Below are 26977 nucleotides of genomic sequence, written 5' to 3'. Positions count from 1 at the left end.
CAATTTAAACACACTCACATAGATGAATAAAATATCAAAGATAAAATAATTAAATAATACGCATCTTACGTCTGTTTGTCCAAATGATTTTGATTTGGGTTGTTCATATACATGCATTTCTCCAGCAAGAAAGTCTCACTCTTCTTTGTTTCAAAGAGCAATAATTCAGTACACGTGTTACTATTAAATTGCATTTCAGCTACCCTTTTTAATGATGGGAAATCAACAACAACAGACAATGAACGTGTCAGAAATCAGCATATAAAAAAAATTAAATGGAAAGTTTTTTTTTTTTTAAGGAAAATTAAATGGAAAGTTAAAATTCACCATTCAAGTTTTCCAAATACACAAATGGTTAATTATATAAATCCTTTAACCGGAAAAATTCAAGTCCCGTATTGAAAAAATATAAGGTGCGATCATAGATTATAAAGATAAGCACCCTAACTTTATAAGCCAGTTTGAGATTAATTATTAGACACAATATAAAAATCTAATAAAACGGTAGATATTTAATTTATTATTTTAAGGAAATGGATGAATACAATAAGGATTTCACGGGAATTAGGTGCATAATCCGCAGGTGACCACCAAGAGTTACGTCTTCTGCTATCGGTGTTGATAGTGAACACCGTCGCATGTCGACAACGGGTATTTCTCCGTTTAGATGGCATGCAGCAACCACAACGTGGTTGTTTAAAATGTAATGTTGATACTTCTTTTTTCGATTAGCTGAATAGGACAAATATAGGAATGTTCTTACGGGAGAAGCTTTGATATTATTTTATGCTTTGCATGGTGGTTAAGTGATATACAATTTGATAATGTTGACTTTGTTTTATACTCCAAAGTGACGGTGGATGCTTTTCACAACAACCATAGCGATGTCAAAAATTTTGGCTAGGGGACAACAACTTGTAGATAATTCGAGTGGGGATCCTCTTCTGCCTTGATAATCTCCTCGAGTTCCCTTTGAGTAATATGGTGTTTGATAGGCCTAAATGTCATCCTCCTTCGATGTTTGACCCATCATAAACAATTCCCAAGGTCTATAGAGACTCATACCAACACCGATTTCATTGCTAGCTTGCAATAGTCTTTAGCAAATGTTTTGGATTTGCCTAATGGAGAATACTCGGACGCATCTTCATCATCGACTTGCTTCGTGTGAGTGATTCGCACCTTTTCTAGCCATTGTTTGTAGTGTTGGTGTAAGCCCCTAGAGGTCAATAGTTTATGTTAAACTCATCTTATGTATCATGACTTTTATTATTGAATAATATATGACTCTTTATTATATTTATAATAATGTTAATAAAATCCCTAGAATAGATAGTTCGTATAATAATATATTAAGTGTGACTTAGTCATGAGATTATATTATCATAAAGAACGTTATTCTTAAATGTATCCATTGTCAAGCTTTAATATGAATTAGGATAATAATAAAGCGTCGAGACTATTATACATAGGTATAAATACTAGGAGTAGTATTTATACTGGATTGACCCACTGTGAGAATGCTAAATAGTATGTTATGAAATTGTCATAAGATATTCTCACAATGATAATAATGTATATCGCTCTTAGACCTGAAACCACTATGATCCCTATATGTGGACTCAAGTGCTTTGTTGTCATTCTAACGTTGTCTGTCAAAGGATAACCATAACGTTGGTTGATGGGTGCTTGATGAATCATGCTGAGGGACATGAGTGTCCTAGATGGAATTTGTCCCTCCTCATAACAGGAGATATATCTTTAGGCTTCTTGATGAAATATGATTGTAAAACTGCATGGCCATGCCGAACTAAGTCAATATGAGATTTTGAACTTATTCGTTATTCAGTATATTTCGGGATCAAGAAATATAAATATTGATCTTTACAAGGTGATGGGATAAAACCGCAAGTGCACGGTTTTATCGAAGTAGTAAAATAAGAGTATCGTTCTGACAGGGAGTTGTTTAATTCAATTAACTTTTGTTGGTGATTAGAAGAGAATCAAGATGTAAAGTTGGGGTTTTCAAACGGTTGAAAAGATATAATAAAAGGAGCCTTGGGATTATTGGTTCATCTAACTGACAAGTCCTTCACAAACCAAAATATTAAACTTATAACCTTATGTTAGACCTAACTTCTAAAGACAATTTCTCTTTTGTTTCTCTAGGAACCAAACCTATTTCGCTGACTTGATTACTATTAGATTTTGGTCCTAAGTTGCAACTAAGCCTATTTCGCTGACGTGATCACAATTTTGAATCCTTGAAGTTCGAAACTATATGTCTCAAAGATTGTAAAGACTATTTCGCTGCCTTTACAATCTTTGTCTAAATTCACTTGTTCGAATATCAAAGCTCCACTTTCGTTTTATGAATTGATATTTGAGATGATGGATTAACAATTATCAAACCCTCCACTTTCGTTTCTACTGTTTGATATGGTTAATGCATGTTAAAGCGGTGAATTTAGATTAGAGATTAAGGTTACATAAGATTAAGATTTAAAGCTTAGTTTGATTAGGATTATGTCATTTAGACTTATCCAACAATCCCAAGACACGAAGAAGTCTTCTCACTCATGTTCATCGTAGACATGGAGAAGAAGAGAGAAAACATAAAAGTAAATAACAAGAAAGTAAAGTAAAGGAAAAGAAAAGAACTTTTATTAGAAAGACAATTGTCACTTATTGAATTCCAAAGAAAAGATGAATATTTGTGATGACTAGTTACTCTATTTATAGGTTACATTCGACTTAAAATCTAAGCAATTACATCACTAGAATGTTCCACAAGCAAAGGGCTTTATGGTAAAACTAAATAGAGTAGCTTAAAGTCTAAGCAAAAGCAGTCATGGGAGGTGGCACGACCGTGCCAAACTTCTGACTTGAGGGAGATATATTTTTGTCTCCAAATCTTTGTATTTTTGCACCGAATCAGTTCCAAAACCCATTTCTTTTGCTCCAAGACTCAATCCATCAAATATTCATTCCTGAAATATAATAATATGCAATTGAAGTAAAATACCTCAAAAAGGAAATAATATTAAAATAAAATAAACTTAAATCTAATTAAAACGAAACTAAATATCAAGCTAAAACATATAATTATTAACTCATCACAAGGGCGACAATATCTATGCCTTGAGATCAATATAGATATAAGGACAAAGGAGTAATTGTACAACATCTGAATTCACAACATTAGTGGAAGAAGCTCACTTGTTAGCATTAGGGAAACCATGTTTTTGATAACAAAAATCAACAGTATGATTATTCTTGTTAAAAAATGTGCAGTGACACCATGATTGTTGCTTTCTTCCTGAGTGACCAATGAATAAACTTTGTTAATAGAAGGAAGAGGATCCATAAGCAAAACCGGATTCTTTACAACTTCAAAAGTATCATTCAAGCGAGTCAAAAACTGAATGACTTCATCCTCCAAACAAAAATTGCGAGCCGATCTCATGGATTCACAACGACAAGGGTGAGCACAAGTAATCAAGCACAATTTTTTTCCTTGCTTCAAGTTGTTAATGACAGAATGTAAAGAAGAAATTATTACTCTACCAACCTTAGAGAGGCGTTCTTGAAGCTCAATCCATACATCAATGGCGTATTCATGGAATACTATAGTCTGAGCAATTTGACGAGAAACAGAGTTCAAAATCCAAGAATGGATCAGGTAGTTACAGTGTTCCCAAGCACTACGGCTCAATCCATACATCAATGGTATATTCATGGAATACTATAGTCTGAGCAATTTGAGGAGAAACAGAGTTCAAAATCCAAAAATGGATCAGGTAGTTACAGTGTTCCCAAGCACTACGGTTCAAATCATCAATAGGAGGGATTGGAATTGATCCATCAACAAAGGAAAGTTTGTTCTTCGCTCCTAATGGGCGCTTCATAGAACGATGCCATGCGAGGTAGTTAGAACCATCAAGAAGAGGTGTAACTATCACATAGCTTGGTCCTTCATTAGGATGCACATAATACGGTGAATCAGTGTTTGATTGAACAATCTGAGGAGCTTGACGAGGAGGGATGATGAAGAAAAGCTAGAAAATTACCAGTAATGAAGAACATAGTACGAAGAAAAGACGCAAAAGATGATGCGTGAAACAATGAAAAAGAAGCGAATCAAATAACTCAAAACGAAATTGAGATCTAAACAAGAAGAATGGAAGAAGAATCAATGTGATTGTTCACAAAATCAATGAAAATTGAGAAAGATGAAGAAGCTTGAGGATCATGCATCAATGGCGGAAGCTAACTGAATCGTAACAAACTCCTCTCAAAGAGAGAGAGAGAAAGTAAAATTGATACCATATTATGAGATGAACAAAAGAGGGAAAATTCTTATTGATGAATCAGTTATTACATGGGTATCTATACAGTTGTGTAATGAGCTTTGTAACTAACTGATCTAAATATAGAAGAAGAAAGTACAAAGACTAAAATGCCCTCCAAGTGTCAATATGAAATCTACAGATTTATTTGTATTTTCTATTTAAACTTCTAAGTTCAATATGAAATCTTGCTTACTTTTATGGAATTCTAAATTGATGGGATTCTATTTGAGAGGAATCTAAATATAAATATGTGGAACTACTTAATATAGGGATAACCAAAGCCATATGTTGTTGTTATTCTTCTAGAACCGTAGCAATTATGAATTTGCCTATTCTTCTAGACTAGATACCAATTTCTTATACAATAATTCTATGGAGCACCTGATTCAAAACATGACAGACTTTCACGATTCTTCTTGAGTACCTTCATAATAACTTTCTCCTTTATCATATAAATTAATATGTTAATATCAATTTACATATTAATTGTTAAATATAATTTAGTCTTTAACTTTAAGAGAGTTGTGCGATAACACGGTTCAAACATCTAGTTCTTTAAAAAACTCGAATAAAAATACATTCAAACCGCCTACTTTAACTCTAAAATAATTTTAAAAATGGACTAAAAACTCTATATGATTTCCTCTTATCACACACTACTTACTACGATACGAAGGACTGAAAGTTCTTCTTAACAATAGCAAATCGAAGTACAAAATCTAGCATCGATGTCGATGTGTTTATAAAATCTCAAATCAAGCCTTTAATGGTTTCTCAATATATATATTAATCTTATGTTTAAATAAAGATCGGCTTTCTTAACTTGAATTACCAAAAATATGACGATAAGAATAACTGAATAAGATTATTGTTTTTTTTTTGACAAGGAATAAGATTATTGTTATTTGTCCAACATACATAGTACTATATCTTAACTAAGAAGAAAAACTAAACAGATATTTGCATCTTCACAAAGATATTTGTTTCAACACTTGAAGAAAATTTTAAATGAATAAAATTTTAAAATGCATCTAGAGATACATTTATCTTTATTTTATGGGCCAAAGAGACATTTATTGAAAAATTGTACATTAGTAAGGAAAATATTTGTGACTCTTTTTTACTGGCCGCCAACAAAAGTCGTGCTCATGTTCACGTTATTATGATGACATAAACTTCAATGCTGCCATGCGTAGGTTCTTCACAAGTTCCTTTATGCTCATGTTGTAGCTTTCATCCAACTATAAAATAATTAAGATTAATATTAAATACAGTCGTAAATAATATAAAAAAAAAACACCAAAATAAAAAGACAACAAAATGATTATATTGAGCAATTATAGTGGAAAACAACCTAGAAAAAAATAATTCTTATATGATAACAATTATAATAATAATATAAAAAAATTTGTCAATATAATAAGTAATAATGATGGCACCAAAAATAAATAAAAAATTGTGAAAAATAATGTTAATGGCAATTTAAATGTAGATAGAGAGATGGTATATACCTGAGCAATAATAGTAATATCAAGGATAGAATCTCCAAAAGGTAAGACACTATTATTTACAACAAATAGTTGAAACCTTTGAATCTCAACCATAATTTTAACTAGAAGCCCCTTGTGCTCTTGGCATTGGATCCAATCAACATATATTTTCCTAAGATTCTTGCTTCCACTTGAAATGGTAAATCAACAACACAATCAATACTCTCATCACATGAGGAGGAGTTGTCATCGTTGCAAAGGCTTGTTTGGTCAAGACCACCACCAATGACTCTATTTTTGTTTTCTCATTTTGTTCTTCCAAAACTTTCAAACGTTTTTTAAGCTCTTTCAAATATTTGATAGTGTCAACTAATACAGAATACTTGTCCACCTAACAAATTTTTACACAATCAATCAGTGAGTAGTGTGACAAAAAATAGAGTAACCAAGATTATTTCATAGAAAGAAAAATACATGATCTAATTATCAATAAGTGAGGAAATTACTTATTGTACCTTTTTAAGGTTAGGAACAAGAGCTGCAAGAGCAATGAAGTTTTGGGTGAGTTTCTCTCTTCTCTTTCTCTCAGCCATGATATGATCTTGACCATGAAGAGTACGAGACCTTTTGCTCTTTGAGGTTTTTATTTCCGAGTTTTGTTTTGAGTTGAAGGTAGGGTCAAGTCCACATAGTTGTGAGGAATTGGTAGTTGGTGAATTCGGGGTGTTGTCAAAAGATGGAATTTGAAACTGAATAGATGAATTAGATGGAGAAAGTTTTGGTGAAAAGGTTTCATTGATTTTGTTGCTATGAATATGATCAATTGTTTTCAGCTCCATATTTGGCTTATCAAAATCAAAGTCAAAAGAGTCCAAATTTGTTTCATAACTTGATGAGTTACAAAGAGATGTGGGAGTGGACCCTGAAGTGAAACATTGTTGTTTGTTTTGTTCTAGGAATACATTACCTATGTCATGTGAGAGAAACTCTACCACATCTGTCTCAAGGAAATTCAGGTTGCTTTCCTCAGCAAATAAATTGTATTCGTCCATTTCCTGCAAAAACAAAAGGAAAAGGAAATTTTATGAATTAAAAGAATAAGAAATGCTAATGAAGCGCTCTTTTTCGGGCATTGTTTAGTAACATTAAATAGTAAGTTTTTGTTAAAGTTTTTGACATTTTTAAAGAATAATTTTTTCATTAGAAATCATTAATGAGTTCTCTTAGGACACTCGTTGGTAAGATCTTTAAAAAATTAATTTATAATAAAAAAACATTTGTGGATTTAGAAATTAAGAAGAGTTAACCAAATTGCTTGGGCTCCAGTGGCAAGAAGCTCCTTCCAAGGACGTACATGGAGAATATTGAATTCGATTCCTAGAAGGAACAACGCTTGGCCAATGGACATGCCTCTACGCATGAGCCGGATTAGTCGCCCACCTTTGATAGGTCGGAAATCGGTGCAATAGCCAAAATAAAAATAAAAATAAGGAGTGAATTTAACTTTTGATTTTCTTACCAAATCAGATAACCAGCCGTTGGTTGATGATACGTTCATTGTTGTGTTGTTGATTTCTTCCATTGTCTCATTCAAATTGGGTAACACTTGTATACTGAATTTAAAACATGAAAGAGGAAGGCTAGTACTATTTGTGGTGAACTAGAGTTTCCATTGTTAGATCTTTTATAGGACTAAATTTTAAGCACGTGTGGGGTATGTATATCATTTACTCACAAGTGGTAACATGCTATATTATTATTATTTCTTTTTTTAGGGGATGCTATATATTTTTTTTTAATAAGTCAATATACTACTATATCATTAAAAAAGGAAAATTGATAAGAAAATGGTGTAATTTTAAAAAAAAACTAAAAACAAATTCTATATATATTTATAAAACCTCTTTACTTATTAACATTTTTATTTACTATCTTCAGTAACATTTATAAACTACTTTTATTTTTTTTAGATTCATTCTAAATTATAATATACTCCAGATATATCAATTATTAAATGTATATGAATTATAATATACTTCACATATATCAGTTATTAAATGAATTTGTAAAATCAACGATACATCAACAAATAAGTCAATAATCGTGAATCAAATACATCAACTTTGATTGATCTATTTGTCTCTTATAAAAATAATCGGAGCGAGTATTTTATTTGCTCTAATACATCAATCCTCTTTGACTAACTTTTGTTTAGGGCTAGTTATAAGGGCACCGATACTCTAATGCCTAATAGGCCAAGTTATTCCACACTGTAAGGTAGTAAAAGACATTCATGTAAAAAAACTGAGTGGCACATTCATGCATGATTGCGTATATAACCCACTTGTGTGTGCCTTTATAGTGTGTTGGGACCGTACCCAGCCCCGACAGTGGAGGAATTGAAATGCAATTGAAATAGGTACAGTTGGTAGTTGGAACTTTAATTCAGTTCAGTTCAATAACGAAACAAAGAAAAAACTTATTTACAGAATGAACAAATAAGGAAAAATAACGACATAAACAACGACTGAAAAAGAAAAAAAAAATCTGATGAAGAAGCAATGTGGAGCAAACGAATTCTATTTAAAGCGAAAATATTTTTTTTGATTGATGTTATATGAATTCAAAATACCCCTACCAGGAGGTATGAAATGTTTGCTAAGAAACACCAGTTACAAATCGTTTGTTGTTGAATGATAAATAAGGTAAATCTGTCCTCGTGAATTTAACTCGGTTGGTATGGATAACGCATAATATATGTAAGGTCGAGGTTCAAACCCCGACCACCACAAAAAAAAAAAAAGGTAAATCTTAAGTATTTTAAAGTTTGGTTAGCCATTGGTATTTTTAAACAAAATTTGTTAGAAACAATGCATAATATATGCAAGGTCTGAGGTTCAAACTTCGACCACCACAAAAAAATATATTTGTTGAACATTTTAATTTATTTAAAAATAAATTAATATAAAATATGTCATGACCTTGATTGATTAGATGATAAATACATATTCAAAGTACCATTGTATTCATCTATAAATAAATTAATTTAAACACACTCACATAAATGAATAACGTATGAAAGGAAAAATAATTAAATATTATGTATTTTACGCATGTTTGTCGAAATGATTTTGATTTGGGTTTTGCATGGCAAGGAAGTCTCACTCTTCTTTGTTTCAAAGAGCAATAATTCAGTACACATGTGTTACTATTAAATTGCATTTCAGCTACCCTTTTCACGATGGGGAAATCAACAACAACATACAATGAACGTATCAGAAATCAGCATATAAGAAAATTAGTAAATGGAAAGTTCAAATTCACCATTCTAAGTTTTCCAAATACATAAATGGTTAATAATTATTGATAAATCCTTTAACCGGAAAAAATTCAAGTCCCATATTGAAAAAAGATAAAGTGTGATCATAGATTCTAAAGATAAGCACTCCTATCTTTATAAGCCGGTTTGAGATTAATTATTAGACTCAATATAGAAAATCTAATAAAACGATAAATATTTAATTTACTATTTTAAGTACATTGATGGATGAATATAATAATGATTTCACATGAATTACGTGCATAATCTGCAGGTGACTACTGAACCCATAGGAAACAAGAGTTGCGTCAGATGGAAATTCTGCTATCGGTGTTGATAGGGAACACCGTCGTATGTTGACAACAAATATTTCTCCGTTTAGATGGCAGCGACCATACTTAAATGTAATATTGATGCTTCTTTTTCCGATTAGCTGAATATGACATGTATTGGAATGTTGTTACGGGAGAAGCTTTGGTATTATTTTATGCTTTGCATAATGACTAAGTGATAGTCAATTTGATGATGTTGATTTTGTTTTAGACCATCAAATAATTCAGAGTGCAACACAATTCTTTATTAGTGCATGTAATATAAGGTGTTGGATGGACATCTTTTTTCGCCTTAGCTAGGATATGGACTTTGGTCTTTTTTTTTTTAAAGGAGGACTTTGGGTCTTCTGACGGTTTTGGTCTAGTGCCCCCTCTTCTTGTATATATTTTTCCTTTTTTTAATAAAATTTTAAAATTTGGCGACGTAGGATGGAGGTTTCCCGGAATGCCAATCTAGTTGATATGTCGGTGTTTCCTCCCGATGTCTGTCCTTAAAAAAAACAATTTATTTATGTTAAAAAATGGTTATCTTTTATTAACTGTATTAACAAAGTAGTTATAAATAATTAATTACTACTCACAATTTGGCATCCTGGTACTTTTTATTGACAAATATATACTATTTTTTTAAGGATTGGTGTACTATTTCTGACGTTCTCTTTTAAACAAATGTTATGGTGTAGATTTAAAGGTCCATTGTTTATTCAGACCGTTTAATATAATTTACATTCTCGTAAAAGAAATTGAAGAGGTAAAAATTATATATTATACCAGTTGACTATTTTTCCAGCACAAGACATATCAAGGAAGAAAGCCAAAAAATACATCAAAGGTTCAACAAAATCGTAACGACATTAACCAATTTCCGAACATAAAAAAGGGCTTTGGCACCAATTATGAAACAAATACATAAAAACAACAAATTTATCTTTAAACCACCAAAAGGAAAAAAAGCTTAATATTTTCGAAAAGTCGAAAAGGAGTATTCTCCTTGCCACGAAAAATCATGTCATTCATTTCCTTCCAAATCACCCAAGAACTTGCAAACAAGATAAAAAACATGAAAGAGCTCCTTGATTTTGAATAGCCTGAAGAGTTGCTAAACTGCAAAACCACCAAAAGGAAAAAAGCTTAATATTTTCCAAAAGTCGAAGAGGAGTATTCTCCTTGCCACGAAAAATCCTGTTATTTATTTCCTTCCAAATCACCCAAGAACTCGCAAACAAGATCAAAAACATGAAAGAGCTCCTTGATTTTGAATAACGTGACGAGATGCTAAACTGCAAAAAAAATGTTTTGTAGTAACAGCCGGATCAATTGAATGAACTCTTAGCCAAATTGTACCAAACTCATGCATACAAAAATAAATGATTATCTGTCTCCAGCAATCCACATCCACCAACACATAACTAAGATTCCTGAGATACAATAACTCTTCGGAATAAATTCACCTTAGTTGGTAATCTATTGCGAAAAAGCTGCCAAGCAAACACAGACACCTTCAACTGGACTTCCTGTCGCCACAAGAGATCTGAGGAAACAACGTCATGGGTTGGAATCATGTTTTTGAGAATACGGTATGCACCACTGACAGAATACGTACCCACCGGCTGGATCAGGAACCCAAGACAAAACATCATGACTACCAACCTGCAACGAAACAGTCAATAATAAAGTCTTACACTCCTCTACCAGCTCCTCCTCCCACGCCCATAATCTTCATCTCCACTTCCAAGCCTCACCTCCCTCACCCCATCCCAAAGCAAACATCTGAGCTACTTTCGATAATTAATTTTATGATAAATCAAATAAACGGCGAAACCTATCACAAAAAGGGACATCTCCAACCCACCTATCCCGCCAAAATATAGTAGTAGCACTGTTATCAACATTAACACGCAAATTATTAGAAAACCAGCTACCCGCTGCAGAACCAACACCATCGCGAATACCAACAATCTCCCTCCACCACACTGACCCCTCACTACCATCAGCCTACACCCGCCCCCCAACTAGACCATATCAAGCAGCCATACTCTAAACCAAAGATCCTCTTTAACTTGACCTAACTCGAACACCACTTACCCAACAACGCAATATTAAACTCCCTAATATTCTTAACCCATAAACCACCCTCCTTGTCCAAACAGATGGACTCTTGATAAATCCAAGAAATTTTCCTATTATCCTCACCCCCTCCTCCCAAAAAAAAAAAAAAACGAACAAAAAGAGATTGAATAGAGGAGATGATACTTGAGGGAGCTTTGAAGAAGGAAATATCATAGACAGGGAGAAAAGTCAGGATAGACTTAAGGAGAAAAAGACGACCACCAATAGACAACTTTCTGCTTTTCCAACTAGACAGGAGGGATTTCATACGATTGACAATCGGGTCCCAAAACTTCAACTTACGAGGGTCACCATCAACAGGAAGACCGATGTATGAACCGAAAGACTTTTAACCTTACAATTCAAAATCGACGCAACTTCAAGTAACCAAGACTCGCTAACATTAACTCCAACATGCTCACTTTTGTGAAAATTTACCTTCAACCCATACTATGCCGCAAAAAGATAAAGAACAACGTGCATAGCCCAAACATTAGCCCAACTTATTTCCCCCAAGATCAAGGTATCATCTGCAAATTGAAGGTGGGAAATAGATAAAGGCTGCACCTGACCAACCTTATTGATAACCATAGTCTCCATCATCATATGAAACCCCTCTGCCACCAAAAGGAATAAGAAAGGGGAGACGGGAATGCCTTGACAAAGACCCCGAGCCAAAGGGAATTCGTTAGTGGGGATACCATTCATCAGAACCGATGCAACAACCGTACCTACATATTCCTTCATCCAAGCATTTCCAACCTACAGAGTCATATGCCTTTTCAAAATCAACATTAAATAATAATAATTCTTTTTTCAATTTTTGGGCTTCATTCACCGCCTCATTTGCAACCAGGATGCCGTCAAGAATCTATCTTCCTTTCACAATAACTCTTCGCGAATGCCGTCAAGAATCTGTCATCCGAAATTACACTACCAATGACTCTTCGCGATCTATTTGCTAGCAAGTTCACCATTTCCTTATACAAACTTCCCACCAAAGAAATTGGGCGAAAATCATTTAAATTATGTGGATTATATTTTTAAGGGATGAGAGTAATAAGAATACTATTTATACCTTTCAAAAGTTTATCATTTCGAGGAAAATCCAAAACAAAATGCATAATATCTTCTTTCATATCAACCCAGAATTGCTTAATAAAACCAAAATTGACCCCATCAGGACCTGGACACTTGAAACTGTCACAATCCCAAACCACAGCTTTAACCACATTGGAACAAAAAGGCCAAACAACGCAAAAATTCAAGTATGTAGCTCAGGGATGAGACATATTAAGATCTTTAAAGTGAACCGCAAAGTGAGAAAAAATAGCCTCCCTGACATTACTAACTCCTCCCACGTAAATTGTAGTGGTAGCATTAACATGCTGCAGATTTAACATAGTACCATGAAATATTTGGAATTAGCATCTCCTTCCCGAAGCCAATTCAAACGAGACTGTTGCCGTCATATATTGATATGGATCCTAGATAAAGAATGAAGCTCAACATAGAGGTAATGTAACTCCTCCACCTCCTAATCACCCAACAAATAAATCTCCCCTTTTTCATCCAACACCACAATACAATCCTTCATCTTAGAAATTTTTCATGGGATATAGTGAGTGTGGCTCTGATGCCACTCTCGCAAAGCCACTTTAATCATTCTTAATTTCTCCTTCATAACTTAACCTCCCCACCCTTCCACCTGAAACGACTGCCACTTAGAACTTACAAAATTCTTGTAACATTTCAACATAGAGAACGGTCTTGTCCCCCAATTTTGCTCATCAATTGAGAGAACTAAAGCAAAATGATCAGACAAACTACGCAACAAACACAATATTTATTCCACCCAAAAGTATATGTGAAAAAGATTTGAAAAAAATCAATCACACCTGTTAAAATAGATTGCACATCCGAATTTCCATGACATGTCAATAATACTTTGTCTCACCCCATAAGAATAATGTCTAAATTCTCGAAACCAACGTTGAGATTTCGTTACTAAATCACTAGAATAGACTCGCCATTTATCACTGATGCCATGAAACCTTTACGCGCTCTTTCTCATCTGAACGATATGTAATAACATGTCTTCGTCCAAGAGGCTTATCACCTGTACCTTTCCTTTCCAAATCATGGGACACAAGACGACTGTGTACCACATCTACACTAAAACTGCAAACCACATTTAAGGCATCCCTCTCCCTCTACTTCCCTGTATTCATCCCTAAAGACATGCCATCTGTAACACCCTCCTTGATTATTTGATTATTTTAATGAGTTTAGAATATACTTATATGATTTGTGTGATTTATATAGTTTATTTTGATGAGTGATATTTTGTTATGTTATATGTTGGTATTTATTAGTATAATATATATGCTATTTGGTTTAGAAATATTTATGTTATTTGGTGTAGAAATATATATGTTATAGAAATATAATTGTTATAGAGATATATTTGTTATTTGTTATAGAAATATTTTATATTATATATATATATATATATATATATATATATATATATATATATTAGAATAGAATATTGAGACTTTGAGGGCAGATATGGAAATAAGAGAAAATAAGTAGGTTAAGGACTTATATAAAAGGGGAGAGTTAGAATTGGAAAATAAGGATTACGTACAACCAGTTTTGGAGAAAAAGGGAGAACAAGAGGAGAGAAGAACCAAGAGAGGCTGCTGCTCGATTTTGTTAAGGTAAGGGTGGGACTAGCCTTCAATAATTCTACGTGTTTCAATTCTGAAAAGTGGATTTAACATGTTGTAGGTTTAGTTTCGAGGATTTGGGAATTAGGGTTAAAAGTGATAAATTGTTGATTAGATGATGGAAAATTGTTGAAATGATGTAGAAACTGTGTACAGACCTAATATAATCCATAGGATGATTATAGGAATCAATGTTAAGCTTAAAACCATGCCTTTAGGTGGATTTTTGTGAAAATCTGCATCCTGCACGAGCCTATATTCATCGCTCGCCCTCGCGAGCTGCATGTCTCCCCTCACGAGTGATGAAGTTCATCGCTCGTGATGACAGTCAGTCATTCGCTATTTTTAGAGTCATTTTATGATATTTCTGAGTTCACAAGAAAGCTTAAGCAGCAAGAAAAGCAAGAAAAACCGAAGAAACTGAAGAAACGGAATCATGTCACGATAACTGAAAAACGTGTCACGATTTGGAGCTTTCAAGAAACTTGCATTCTACATTGGTGAAAACGTGCCACGATGGCAAAAATGTGACACGATTATGGAAACCCTAATTTAGGTGGTTTGTTACACAAGCAGAAACGTGTCACGATTTACTTAAATCGTGCCACGATTTTAGGAGCAGTTCTTGCCTATTTAAGCTGAAGACTATTCTGAAAACAAGGGTTACGATTTGGAGAGAGCAAAGTGCGATTTTGAGACCTAAAGACGGCTAAAAGGGCGATTTCTTCAACCTTCTATCAGTTCATGTATGTTTTGATTCCACTATTGATTATGCTATTTGTAAACTCAATTATGAGTAGCTAAATCTCTTAGAGATTAGGTCTGAGATGATTCTTTGTAGACCCTAATTGAACCATGTTGCTGTGAAACTCTATTTATTGTGAATGACAATCTAGTTTTTATTCAATTCAATTGTTCTTAATGCTTTTTATATCCTGATCAAATATAAACATGATTTAGTGAGAATGAATGACTACTGACCATAGCTTTCTACTTAGACAGAATTGAATTGTTCTAATAAACAGGGTTAGTCTAGGAATGGATAATCGTTTTTTAGTGATATTAGGTTAACGTGCTTAAACCTTCAAAGATTATTAGACCACCTAAGGAATTAGGGGTTGTAGTTTGAGAAGAGGGTCCTAAGTCAAGGGATTGATTAGGACTATTTTGTTAACTATCGTGGAACTAGAAAATCATTCATAAGAATATGTGCAATATACCAATTAGGGGAACATAGATGATTCGAAAGACTTGATCTCATCTCTCTTCATATTTTCTAACCGAATCTTTATTTTATGTTATTTAATTTTATGCAATCAAATCAAATCTAAACAAAATAATTTATACATCCTAAATATTTACTTTATTGTGAAATTGAGATTAACACTGTCTTCGTGGATACGAACTTATTTTATTACTTCGATACATTTTTAGTACACTTGCTAAAAAATTCTATCAGCTCGCCACGTGAGTGATCATGCCTCGCCTCACGAGTACCCAGAAGTCGCTCGCCATAGCGAGCAGGTCACTCGCCATAGCAAGTTGACCAGTGAGTCAACCTTGATTTTGGAAAATTAATCCTTTAGTCGAGCTTTAGATGATTTTGAGTGCCTGAATATGTATAAGAATGATTAGGCAAGTTTTTAGACTGAGATTGAACACAGGGAAGTTAAAAATGGGATTTTTGGGTGAAAAATGTCAAGTTCCCGAGAGCACACAGTTTCTTGTTCGCCAAGGCGAACAACCAAATTTGTGAACTCGCCATGGCGAGTAGAGGCCCTCGACTCGCGAGCTAGTGTTAGACAGACTGCCTTGTTTAGGGTTCATGTGATTTTGTCGCACGAGTTGTTGTGAGTTGATCCTTGGGGTAGGGAATGAAGTTGTTTATATTACTGTTGTTGTTCAGTAACCCTGACATAAAATGAATTGATGTTGTTAATAACGTGATATAGTTGTATATGAATTATGTGAATTATGTATGATGTTAAAGTGTTGATGTTTGTCATTATTATTGATATGTTGAGAATTGCCTGTGTTGTTTCTGTTGCTGTTGAACATTGATCAAGTTGTAAGTTGTCTTTCCAAAGTATTGGAGTCTTAAGTCGTCGATGCCGTCTAAGTTGTGGAGTTGCAAGTTGTTGTCCCAAATTATTGGAACCATTTGAGTTGTTTACGTTGTCTACGTCGTAAGTTGTTGAGTCCATGCATACTCATTTAAGTTGAGGGCTTGATGCCCTGGAGCCTTTGCTCAATAAGTTGAGGGCTTGATGCCCTGGAGTGTATTTATGCTCAATATGTTGAGGGCTTGATGCCCTGGTTGGTACCACATGCATGATTAAGAAGTCGAAGTTGCATTGTCGAGTCAAAGTCGTTGTTGATGAATTGTCATCCATGAGTTGTTAAGTTGTCGATGAGTTGGCATCCATGAGTTGTTAAGTTGTTGATGAGTCGTCATCCACGAGTTGTTAAGTTGTTATTGAGTTGTCTTCTATCCATGTGTTGTTAATGAAGTGCTTATGAGGAATTATGATTATGATGTTGTTATGTTGTTATGATATTGATTATGATGTTGTTTATGATATAAATTTATGATGTTGTTGTTATGTTGTTTATGATATTGATTATGATGTTGTTTTATGATATCGATTTATGATGTTGTTATCTTGTTTATGATGTTGATTATGATGTTATATGATGTTGTTGTTATGTTGTTTATGATATTGATTATGATGTTGATTATGATGTTATTATGATGTTGTTTATGACGTTGATTATGACTGCTGTTATGATGATTACATGATGTTGTTTAGGAGTTGTTAAAGAAGTATTATATGAAGAATCATTATTACTAATTGATGAAGTTTAAGTTGTTAAATGCATTTGATGAATTAAATGCTTATTATTATTGTTTGTGAAATCTCACCCCTTCTGCTTGGAAATGTTGCCTGTATTCGTGGGTAACTTGCAGGTAACCAAGATTAGTCGTGGTCGTGAGTGGATTATCTCACGTGTGTCTTAGGTGCTCTGATACGTAACGGAATGGGGATACTTGTTATTGCTTTTCTATTCCTTACGTATTGATTTATGAGGATTTTATGACTATGTTGTTGGATTTGATTTCATGAGATATTTTTGATGAGGCCTTCGTGCCAAAGACTGTTTTAGATATCGAAATAATTCCGCTGCGAAGTTTGAAATGATTTATGCTATTGAATTTTGAATGATAAATAGTTATTTATTCAGTTTATGATTTTATGAAATAGAATGTGACATTCCGATTATGTGATTTACTCTGATTATATATGTGAAATTTTTATGTTGGGAAATCGGGGTGTTACACCATCACCTCCCTTTCCAGAACCACGGTTTGTCTCTCCTCTCCACACCTCCCTTACAAATCACCTCCGTCACCATGATTTTCACTCCCTCATCATCTCTTTTCTCCCTCACTAACCTTCCTCCCCTCCATAGTAACCTTCCCTATTTTATGTGCTTCCCCGCCATCGTGTAATATCCATTCCCTCATACTTTTTTCTCCCTCAATAACCTGCCTCTCCACACACTCTCCCCGAACCTCTTCCTTTGAGTTCTCAAAATGATCAAACCTAGCTACCTTTCCAAATACTTGGTACATACAAAAAGAAACATCGTTCAAAGCCTTTGTTAATTTACCGACTTTTTTTATGTTTCTAAAACAGACAAAACCATAAACCTTCCCTTGTGCATTGTACTTCTTCGGCACATACACATCTTCCAAAATCCCACAACCTTAAAAACCTTGCCGTAAATAAGAATAAGGAATAAATTTTGGCACATTAGTGAAGTAAAATGGCACAAAGCTTTTCAAATCAGTCCATACAAGATCATGTTTTATCTGTTTTTCTCAGCCAACAAACCAAAAAACATAGACATGCCGCAACCAAAGCATACGCCAGCCTCAAACTTATATGCGTAGCAACAACACCACTCTCTCAGGAGATAATCAGTCAGATTCCATCCCCTTTCATAAAACATACATGTCGGCACCTTCAACCGCGACAAAGTCCATCTCCAAGATCAAACCTTAATATTTTCCACAATCTCCTCCGCCGTGCGGACTGAGTTATTGAAGATACGGTCGTTTCTCGCCATCCAAATGCTCCACACCACCGCATGCCAAATTAACCTATAACCTTTCCAAATCCTCTTAATAGTCAAATAGTCATTCCAACCAAGGTTGTCAAAATCGGGACTTTACTTCAAGTCGAAAGGGAATAACAAAATCAGGACTCGTAAAATCGCAATCAATACCGAAGGATTTTACTCAAGGACTTTTGTAGAATCGATATAGGAAATTGTAAAATCGCAATCAAAATCGATGGATTTTACCTAAAAAAATTAATAATAAATATATGTCATAAATGATATATAGTCGTAAATAACTTAGTTTATAAGAAATCGTAAAATCGTAATCAAAATCGATGGATTTTGTCTATTTTGGGATTCTACTATGCATTTGAGTCGTTGAAAGTGTCGCAAAATCCTGAATTTTAAGATTTAAGTCGGGATTTTGACAACAATGATTCCAACACTCCCAATGAATGGACAAATTAGGAGGTGACAGAAAATGAAATCCCAACCAATTAATAACAGCGTCCGACACCCCTTTGGTATACCCACATTGGATGAACAAATGTTTGCATTTATTCAGGTTTATCTATCCAATTTGATCCGATTTAACAAAGTATGATGCACAAAGTAATCCGGCACTAGGTTTATGAAAAGGTACTCCTTTTTCTATCTTATTGTCATTCACTTGACTGGAACAAAACCTTGAACCACTTTTGAGTTTAGTAGTTTAGGTAGACATATGATTAAAGTCCAAAGTTTTATATTTCTCAAACACGGGCTGTATGTATTTGATTTAAGTCGACAATTTTATATTCCTCAAACACAGGAGGTTATAGGTATTTGATTCATGTTTCTATTTATATTGTAAGTATAAATAATATTATGAGTAACATTTGTATTCTATATATTGGATATTTAAACAATGTATTCAATATATTTTATTTATCAATTATTTAAATACTAGCGTCCAGACGGGCACTCCCATGCCCATCTGTCCGCTCTTTCTACTGCGCTAACACATGTATTCTCCACCTTCTTTTTTGTTCCATAAATTAAATTTTGTATAGTTTGCAATTCACAAATATAAGAATTAAAAACCTGATGAGTATAGATTTATTGGTGTACTTTTTTGTTTGCGTGTTGCGATAGAATATGTATACAATATATTTACCCTTCTTTGTATAATAATTTAATTTCAACATAAATATAGATGTATGTGGATGACATGAAATATGCATTTCCAGTTATAACATATATTAAAACAAAGATAATATAAACACATATTAAAACATAGATGAAATGAAACTATATTTGAAATCATATTCAACATCATAAAATCAGAAGCATTAATAATAATATTGTACTTTTATCATCACTAATATTTCATTTGTCGTCATTGATGGAATTTGATGGGAAGGCCAAACATGAAATTAGTTTCAGAAGCTTGTCTCATTTCCCTGCATTTTATTTTATACAGATGACCTGTATTAGTCGTTAATCGGAAAGACTAAATTGTACATGAAAAAGGATATAAAACATCATTTAAAATTTAAAAAGTTGATTACCTTTTAAGAATTGCAGCTAATTCTTCGTACACCACTTTATCGATAATTTCTTGTCTTTTGAAAAACTAAAAATTAATTGCAAAATGTTATATGAAAATATAATTTATGGAACACCATATATAAGAGTAATATATAAAGCTTATAACAAAAAAAAACCTAATCAATAGAGATATCTTGCTTTAACTTAGATGTTGTAGATTGATAGCTCTCCGTAGTTATTGGATTATGCAAATTACTAAAATAAATAAATTATTATTTTGTCTCAAAGATGAATTAGTGATAAATAATATATTTGGTAGATAATATTTTTATAAATGAATGCATTAAATACCTATATTTTCTTTGAGCCAAAATTTCTCTTTTCACAATATTCCACATATGTGTTTTATCTGTTATTATTGTTGAACCCCACCCAAGAGAGTGCACCTTTAGACGATGAATCTGTGATTAAAAAAATTAAGTATTAATTAAATGATGATAAAGTTGTCATAGGAAGACATGGTTTTTGACACCAAGGCAAATACTTTGTCATCAATGTTGCACATAGAAGAAAGTAACTCCTCATCCTTCCAAATGTTCCATTTTTTCTGAAACTCTCCCTCCTGAATTTTGTGATAGGTTTTAAACATGTTATTGTCTATCATTAGTTGTTGAAAATAACATGTTAATTTAAGATTTAAGTGTAACATTCATTTTTTTCAAAGTACATATCAAGATGCTTTTTTTTCAACTGCTTACATAGATGGAAAATATCATTGTGTTCTAACTTTCCTGCATAAGAAAATAAAATAAGATAATATTATATATTGTTTAATTGAACATGATGTAATGTTTTTAGTTAATTTGCATTTATGATGACATATTTGTGTATGTTATATGTTAAATGTAATTAGATATAAATACCTATGTTTGTGAGAACAAAATTTCCTTGTAAACCACATTTTTTGTGAACTCTCCATCCTCCCCTTCTAGTTTTCCATCCTTAATCAACACTCTTGTTGTGGCTCGAGAAACACCTCTAGATAAAGCAACGTACAACTGACCAAGACTGAAAACATGTCGTGGAAGATAGATTCCAACTTTCGGAATTGTTTGCCCTTGTGATTTGTTTATAGTGATTGCAAAATTTAGTTTGACAGGGAACTGTTTTCCACTTAGCACAAAAGGAAGTCCTGCACCTTCAGTGGTTTTAAGCTTAGTTCTGGGCAAGAAAACTCTATTTCCAGTGTTGCTTCCTGTTAGTATTTCGACATCCAATAAATTTCGGAATAAACCATGACATAGAAGTCTTGTCCCGTTACAAAGTTCATATTTGGGGTCTATGTTTCGCAACAACATCAATGGAGCTCCCTTTTTTAGCTTTAAAATATGTGGTGGTAAACTTCCAGTTGCAATTGTGTTTATGTATTCCTGTTGATATAAGTTATGTGTGTCACCCTCAAGGTGAATATACGGGGTGAAGAAGATTTGAAATCTGATCACTGTATATTATAATGCATTGTTCCTAACAACTGAACTATTCACATAGTGATCGTCTTGACGATAGTATTTGAAATCTGTCATATTGACTAACTTAATAAGAACATATTTTATCTTTGGGACATATTACACAAACCTCTATTTAAAATAGTGTGGTCCACCTTCCTGTTTAAAAAAGAAGTGATTGATCTCTGAATCGGGTCCGTATTAGTCATTTGTTTTGAATAACGAAAATTTGTTATTTGTGTTTTAAGACAATACATACTCTCATCATCATAGTTCACTATTAGGAGGCACACTTTTAATTTTTAATTTTTTGGTATAGGCACACTTTTAATGTAATATATGAATTAAAATAGTTTTTTCTAGAGTAAATTGTTCATTGGCTAGTTGTTATTAGTATGTTTAAACAATGGTATAATGCAAAGAAGTTTTAAATAGTTGGAGAAATCGACGTAATAATAACTTAAAATTGTGAATGTTGAATAATAAGTATATAAAACGTTAATACATAACTTTAGTTGTACCTTGATTGTAATACGATGTTGCGTCATTAGGTGTGGTGTCGGAGACGACATTTGATGTTGGAGTCTCTGAAAAAATATAGTGAATTCTTATTAGGAGAATGTGGCTAAAAATTAGTAATTACAAAGATATATAATTACTAAATTTAAATAAGTAATTGTTAGAAAATATCGTGCTTACCACTTGTAGTGCATCACTATTTCTTCTACTTGGTACCACTTCATTGTCATGAGTTCCTTGAAAATATCCTGAATCAATATGACGGTATATAAGTTGTAGTAGAAAGCACAAAGGTTAATTTATTAAAAATGAGTAATATAATGTATATTCTTATAAGTATTTGTAATTGAAGTAAGCTTAAAATAAATTAAGAAACAATTATTTTATCTCACTAACCAGATGCGGTGTGATTGAATCGTCGACGACTACTTGGTCCAGCCTCATTATCATGAGTTCCTTGAAAATATGCTGAATCAAAATGGTGGTATGTAAGTTTTAATAGAAAGTACGAAGGTTATTTTACTAAAAAGGATTAATATATTGTAAATTGTTATAAGTATCTGTAATTTGAAGTAAGCTTGAAATAAATTAAGAAAAAATATTTTTTTTATCACTAACCAGATGTGGTGTGGTTGATTCGTCGACGAATACTTGTTCCAGCCTCATTGTCATGTGTACGTTGAACACGTGACGATGTGAAATTTAAATTTGTCATTATTAAATGGCATCATGTGATCTCTGTTTGTGGCACTTGTTGTCTGAGCTTGTTTCCCCTTTCTTTTGATTGTCTATAATTTGTTTGCTTCTAGACAATTCTTGTTGTCTTTGCTCGGTGCTCATATTTTGCCTCTGATTTCTTGCATTTTGAGTTCGTCTTTCCCTTTGTAGATCCCTTGACTGTTGCCCGCGATTATTTTCCATATTATTTTGTAGTTTGTTGATCTGTGCAATTGAAATAAGCATTTATGAATTTACTATCAAAACCAAAAATGAATGATGGTAGAAGAAAAAATTATTAAAAAAGTGCCGGCAGTGAAAAAAAGAAAAAATATGAATGTGGACTATCTTCTAAAATAGTATGAAAATGAGATTGATATTTTTGATCATAAACTCGATGATATTCTAAAATAGGTTTCCATTTTATGTGGTCCTCTTAGAATAGGAGGCAGGAGGTTGTAAATATTCTAAGAATGCCTTGATTGCAACATAGAATTAAATATGAAAAAAGAAATCATATAGATGACTATGCAAGATAGTGGGAGAATATCCTAATCTAAGTACAAACATGAGGCATTTGACATTTGATAATCAAGTTAAATTAATTATTTAGAAAAATGTTGAGAACTAAAGTGAGTACGCCACATAAAGAAAGTGTGTAAATCAAGTCCTCTTAGAATATTTACAACCTACTGATGAAGTGATCATAGAATTAAAAACTATAAGTTTGAAAAATCTATATATCAAACATTGTAATAGTACTTAATTATCATTATGCTTTTTGGTTTCCAAATTGAAAACAAATTCATAGACTATACATTGAACATTTAAAAAAAATGCGTATAAAAATACATTTACAACATCTAAGAGACATGCAAATGGCAATTTTGGTGGCTAGTTAGACTTATTAAAAAAAAAAAAACACGAAACTTGTCTATAAAACTTGTAATTGATATAGGTTTTCGTGTGACTATAAGAGTCATCCAACTGAATCTACGGCAAAAGGAAATCACTTTTCTGAAGAAAAAAATGAAAACGAAGGAAGGTTAGAAGATTGAAATACAAATTATAATTGTTCATGAAGAGGAAGAGAAACATGTGTTACTGTAATGTTCACGTAATTTCTTGGATCAGTTGCTTGGTCATAAAAATCACAATTGCCCTTTATGCAAATCAACCATGTACTTTCTTTTTCGTATTTTTTCGATTCGATGATTGTTGTAACTCCATCTTTTCACGACAGGGGAAGTTATAGAATTTGGAAGTTATAAAAAAAGGCTTCCATTAAAATATGGACACTAAGAAGAAGAAGAAATAAAGATATGTACATACAATTGTAGGCAACCTTATTCCATGATGAAATAAAGATATGGAAAAATTATGGCTTTCATTAAAAAATAGACAATAAGAAGTAAAGAACACATTAACGTACCTTATTCCATGATGAAATTTCCTATTTGAGTGAGAAAAGGTTTACCGTGAAGTAAATTAATGGAGTGCTTAAGAATATCAATAGAATTTTATCAAAAAAAAGAATATCAATAGAAACAGGTGGTGTTAATTTATGAAAAAATGGTAGAATTAATGATTGTACCTAGCAAATATGTGTTTGTGAAATCATATGGTGATCAAAGTAGTTATAACAATTGTGTGATGAGAAGTTAAGGAGAAGTAAGTATCCGTAATTAAATTCTGATTGTCTTTTCTGAGAGGTCAATAGGTGTAATTAAAAACAGAAGTTAATAGTCGGGGAAAAAAACTGCATGGGCATTTTGGTATTTAAAAAAAAAGGCTACACCGAAAACATGTATTGCCTTTATTAATAGGTATAGATATATTCACTGGCATTTCTCTTTTTTTATTTTATTTAGTAGTTACATATGGAGTCATAGTGGTGTTAAAACTAACATTGACAATGGTTTTGGCTACTTACTTCTCTATTGATTTGTAATTTTAAACACGTTTCCAATAACCACGTTGTTGCCTATGACATATTGATAACTAATAATATCCATATTCATGCAAATATATATCCAAGAGATTGTTCCCCGGGCGTTGCACAACTGTACAATTGTAATTTATGAGTCCTGTCGATTTTGACAACGTCAGTGTCCATCATCAAACAGATTTTCAGTCAAACAGGTAGCGACTCAACCAGCCATACTCCTCTCTAACAATGCATCTGGTTAAACCAGCGTACAAAATATGCATACAGAGAGAAATTAATGAGCATTGAACACTTCGAAGTATCTGAAAGACGGAATTTGATTTGGAACCGGCAGATGAATTTGGTGCAGTGAAGGCAGATATCTGTTAGTTCATGCTCTAGATATGAGACACCTAACTTCCCTTAAGACACTTAAAATCACTTTCTGTGAATAGTTTGTTTTTCCACATAACATGAACAGTCTAACTTCCCTACTTGAACTAGATGTCTGGGGGTTATGAAAACTATTGGAAGTTCCGCCTTTACTGCGGTCCATCCCTAGTCGCCTAAATTGCAACCTTTGGGTTAGCTTTCATTGCAGCCTCCAACACCTTCATTGTGTTGGCTTTGAGGGGATAGATTTAGTCTCACATCGAATAGATAGGAGTCTTGAGAAGAGTTTATAAAGAGGAGAAACTCCTCGCCGTACAAGCCGGTTTTGTAAGGATGAGTTAGACCCCAAATTTCAACAAAAACACAAACATACTAGATGGCTTAGAGCATCTCCAATGGGGGGTCATTACTTGACAAGGACCACTCCTCGTTAAGGACCCTCCATTGGAGGAAGAAAAAATGAGCCTCAACATTTAAAAAAGTAATAAAATGTGCACTACTTGATCCCACTTCAAAAAGGAGTAATAAAATGTGTACTACTTAGTCCCACTTGTAAAAAAGAGTAATAGATAAATTATTTTTGTTTAATGATGTAAAGATAGTAGGACCTATTTGTTAGTTTGTTTTAATTCAAGTTTAGTTTAGTGATAATCACAATCAGTGATTAATCACATTTTGTTTTAGTTTGTTATGAAGTTTGTTACAAGTTTGTTAGAGGTTAGCAGATAAGATCTATAGTTTGTTACATTGCTTGTGCTTCAAGCAACTTAGCTAGACATTGTATATAAGCTACCTCCTTTGTACATTTTACATACAGTGAATAATAATATCAATTACATTTTCATCATAACTTCTCTCTTCTCTCAATTCTCTCTCTAATTCACAAAACCTTAGAATAAGAAACTGCTTCTGAACTGCTTCTGAAGAGTGCTTATGAACAAGCTTCTGCTTCTGATTTTCTGCGCTATCACTATTTAAGTACTTTTCATTGAAGTCCTTATTAGTGTATTGTCATTGGAGTCATAGAATCCTTAATAGGTACTTTTATTAAAAAATTATAAATAAGTGATGTGTCACGTGGGGTCCATTTAAGGAGTCCCTATTAAAAAACTACCATTTTAGATGCACTTCGAAACATCCTTATGTAACATCCCCTCATTGCAAAATTTGTCTTTGTTAACTTTTCCTTCTCGCAACTCTAAATTGTCTTTGTTAACTTTTCCTTCTCGCAACTCTAAAAATTGCAAGAGTTAAGCATTTATAATTGCCCTATGTTGGAGAAGAGATGTAAGAGAGGAATAGGTGAAGATTGGCATTAGATAGCTCACATTCCTGAATTTGAATTGGAAACTGATGCAAAACCAACATTTCGTGGTAATTTAATTTAATTTAATGAATCTCTTTACTTGTTCATTTATCTTTTGTCTTACTATATCAAACATGTCTTTTTTACAAGGTGATCAAACCAACCTCGGTCGCGTGCTTGTTCTTTTAATCGGCAAAGTCAGCTCGGCTTTGATCACCTTATCCTTCAGGTCTCGATTTTCTTCAAGCAAACCAGCTACTCTAGCCTTAAAATCACTATCAAAGCCATTTAAGGACACTACCAATAGCTTTCATCACTCGACCCCTTCCAACTAGTCCAAAGTCTTTGATTATTAAAGCATATGCGACACTTAACTTCATAGTGACTTGGTCACTGAACTTTTCAACAATCAAGAAGACACTAGGAAGCGTCACCAGGTGATCATCAGGAGTATGAAGCGGCTTTTCTTCGGCTATTTGACCTTTCTCACGAGCACTCATCTCTACATGAACCCTTTTTGGTCGAAGTTCTTCCAAGTCGATTAACTCGTGCTGCGAGGATCCTATGTGCTCCAGCGGGATTCTAGTGAGAATTGGAGAGTCCGGTCGAGATGTCAAAGAG

General features: G+C 33.2%; 1 protein-coding gene and 1 pseudogene across 1 annotated transcript; both read right to left on the bottom strand.

Moving 5' to 3' along the window:
* Positions 1–2688: 2688 nt before the first annotated feature.
* Positions 2689–5092, bottom strand: LOC112422623 (uncharacterized). Its single transcript, XM_024785869.2, has 2 exons — positions 3220–5092; positions 2689–2990 (listed from the first exon to the last, which is right to left on the bottom strand). Exons 1-2 carry the CDS (start codon positions 3737–3739, stop codon positions 2977–2979), a joined length of 534 nt encoding a protein of 177 aa, XP_024641637.1. The 5' UTR covers positions 3740–5092; the 3' UTR covers positions 2689–2976.
* A 252-nt stretch (positions 5093–5344) lies between these two features.
* On the bottom strand, positions 5345–7507 carry LOC25496398 (transcription factor bHLH19-like; annotated as a pseudogene).
* Positions 7508–26977: the final 19470 nt, after the last annotated feature.

Source organism: Medicago truncatula, chromosome 6, assembly GCF_003473485.1.
Source record: "Medicago truncatula cultivar Jemalong A17 chromosome 6, MtrunA17r5.0-ANR, whole genome shotgun sequence".
Taxonomy (NCBI): domain Eukaryota; kingdom Viridiplantae; phylum Streptophyta; class Magnoliopsida; order Fabales; family Fabaceae; genus Medicago; species Medicago truncatula.
This window is presented reverse-complemented; position numbering and strand designations above follow the sequence as displayed.

What these genes read in the sequence shown, in the direction of transcription:
- LOC112422623 (XM_024785869.2), bottom strand. Translation starts at nt 3,739, where the DNA reads ATGAATATACCATTGATGTATGGATTGAGCCGTAGTGCTTGGGAACAC.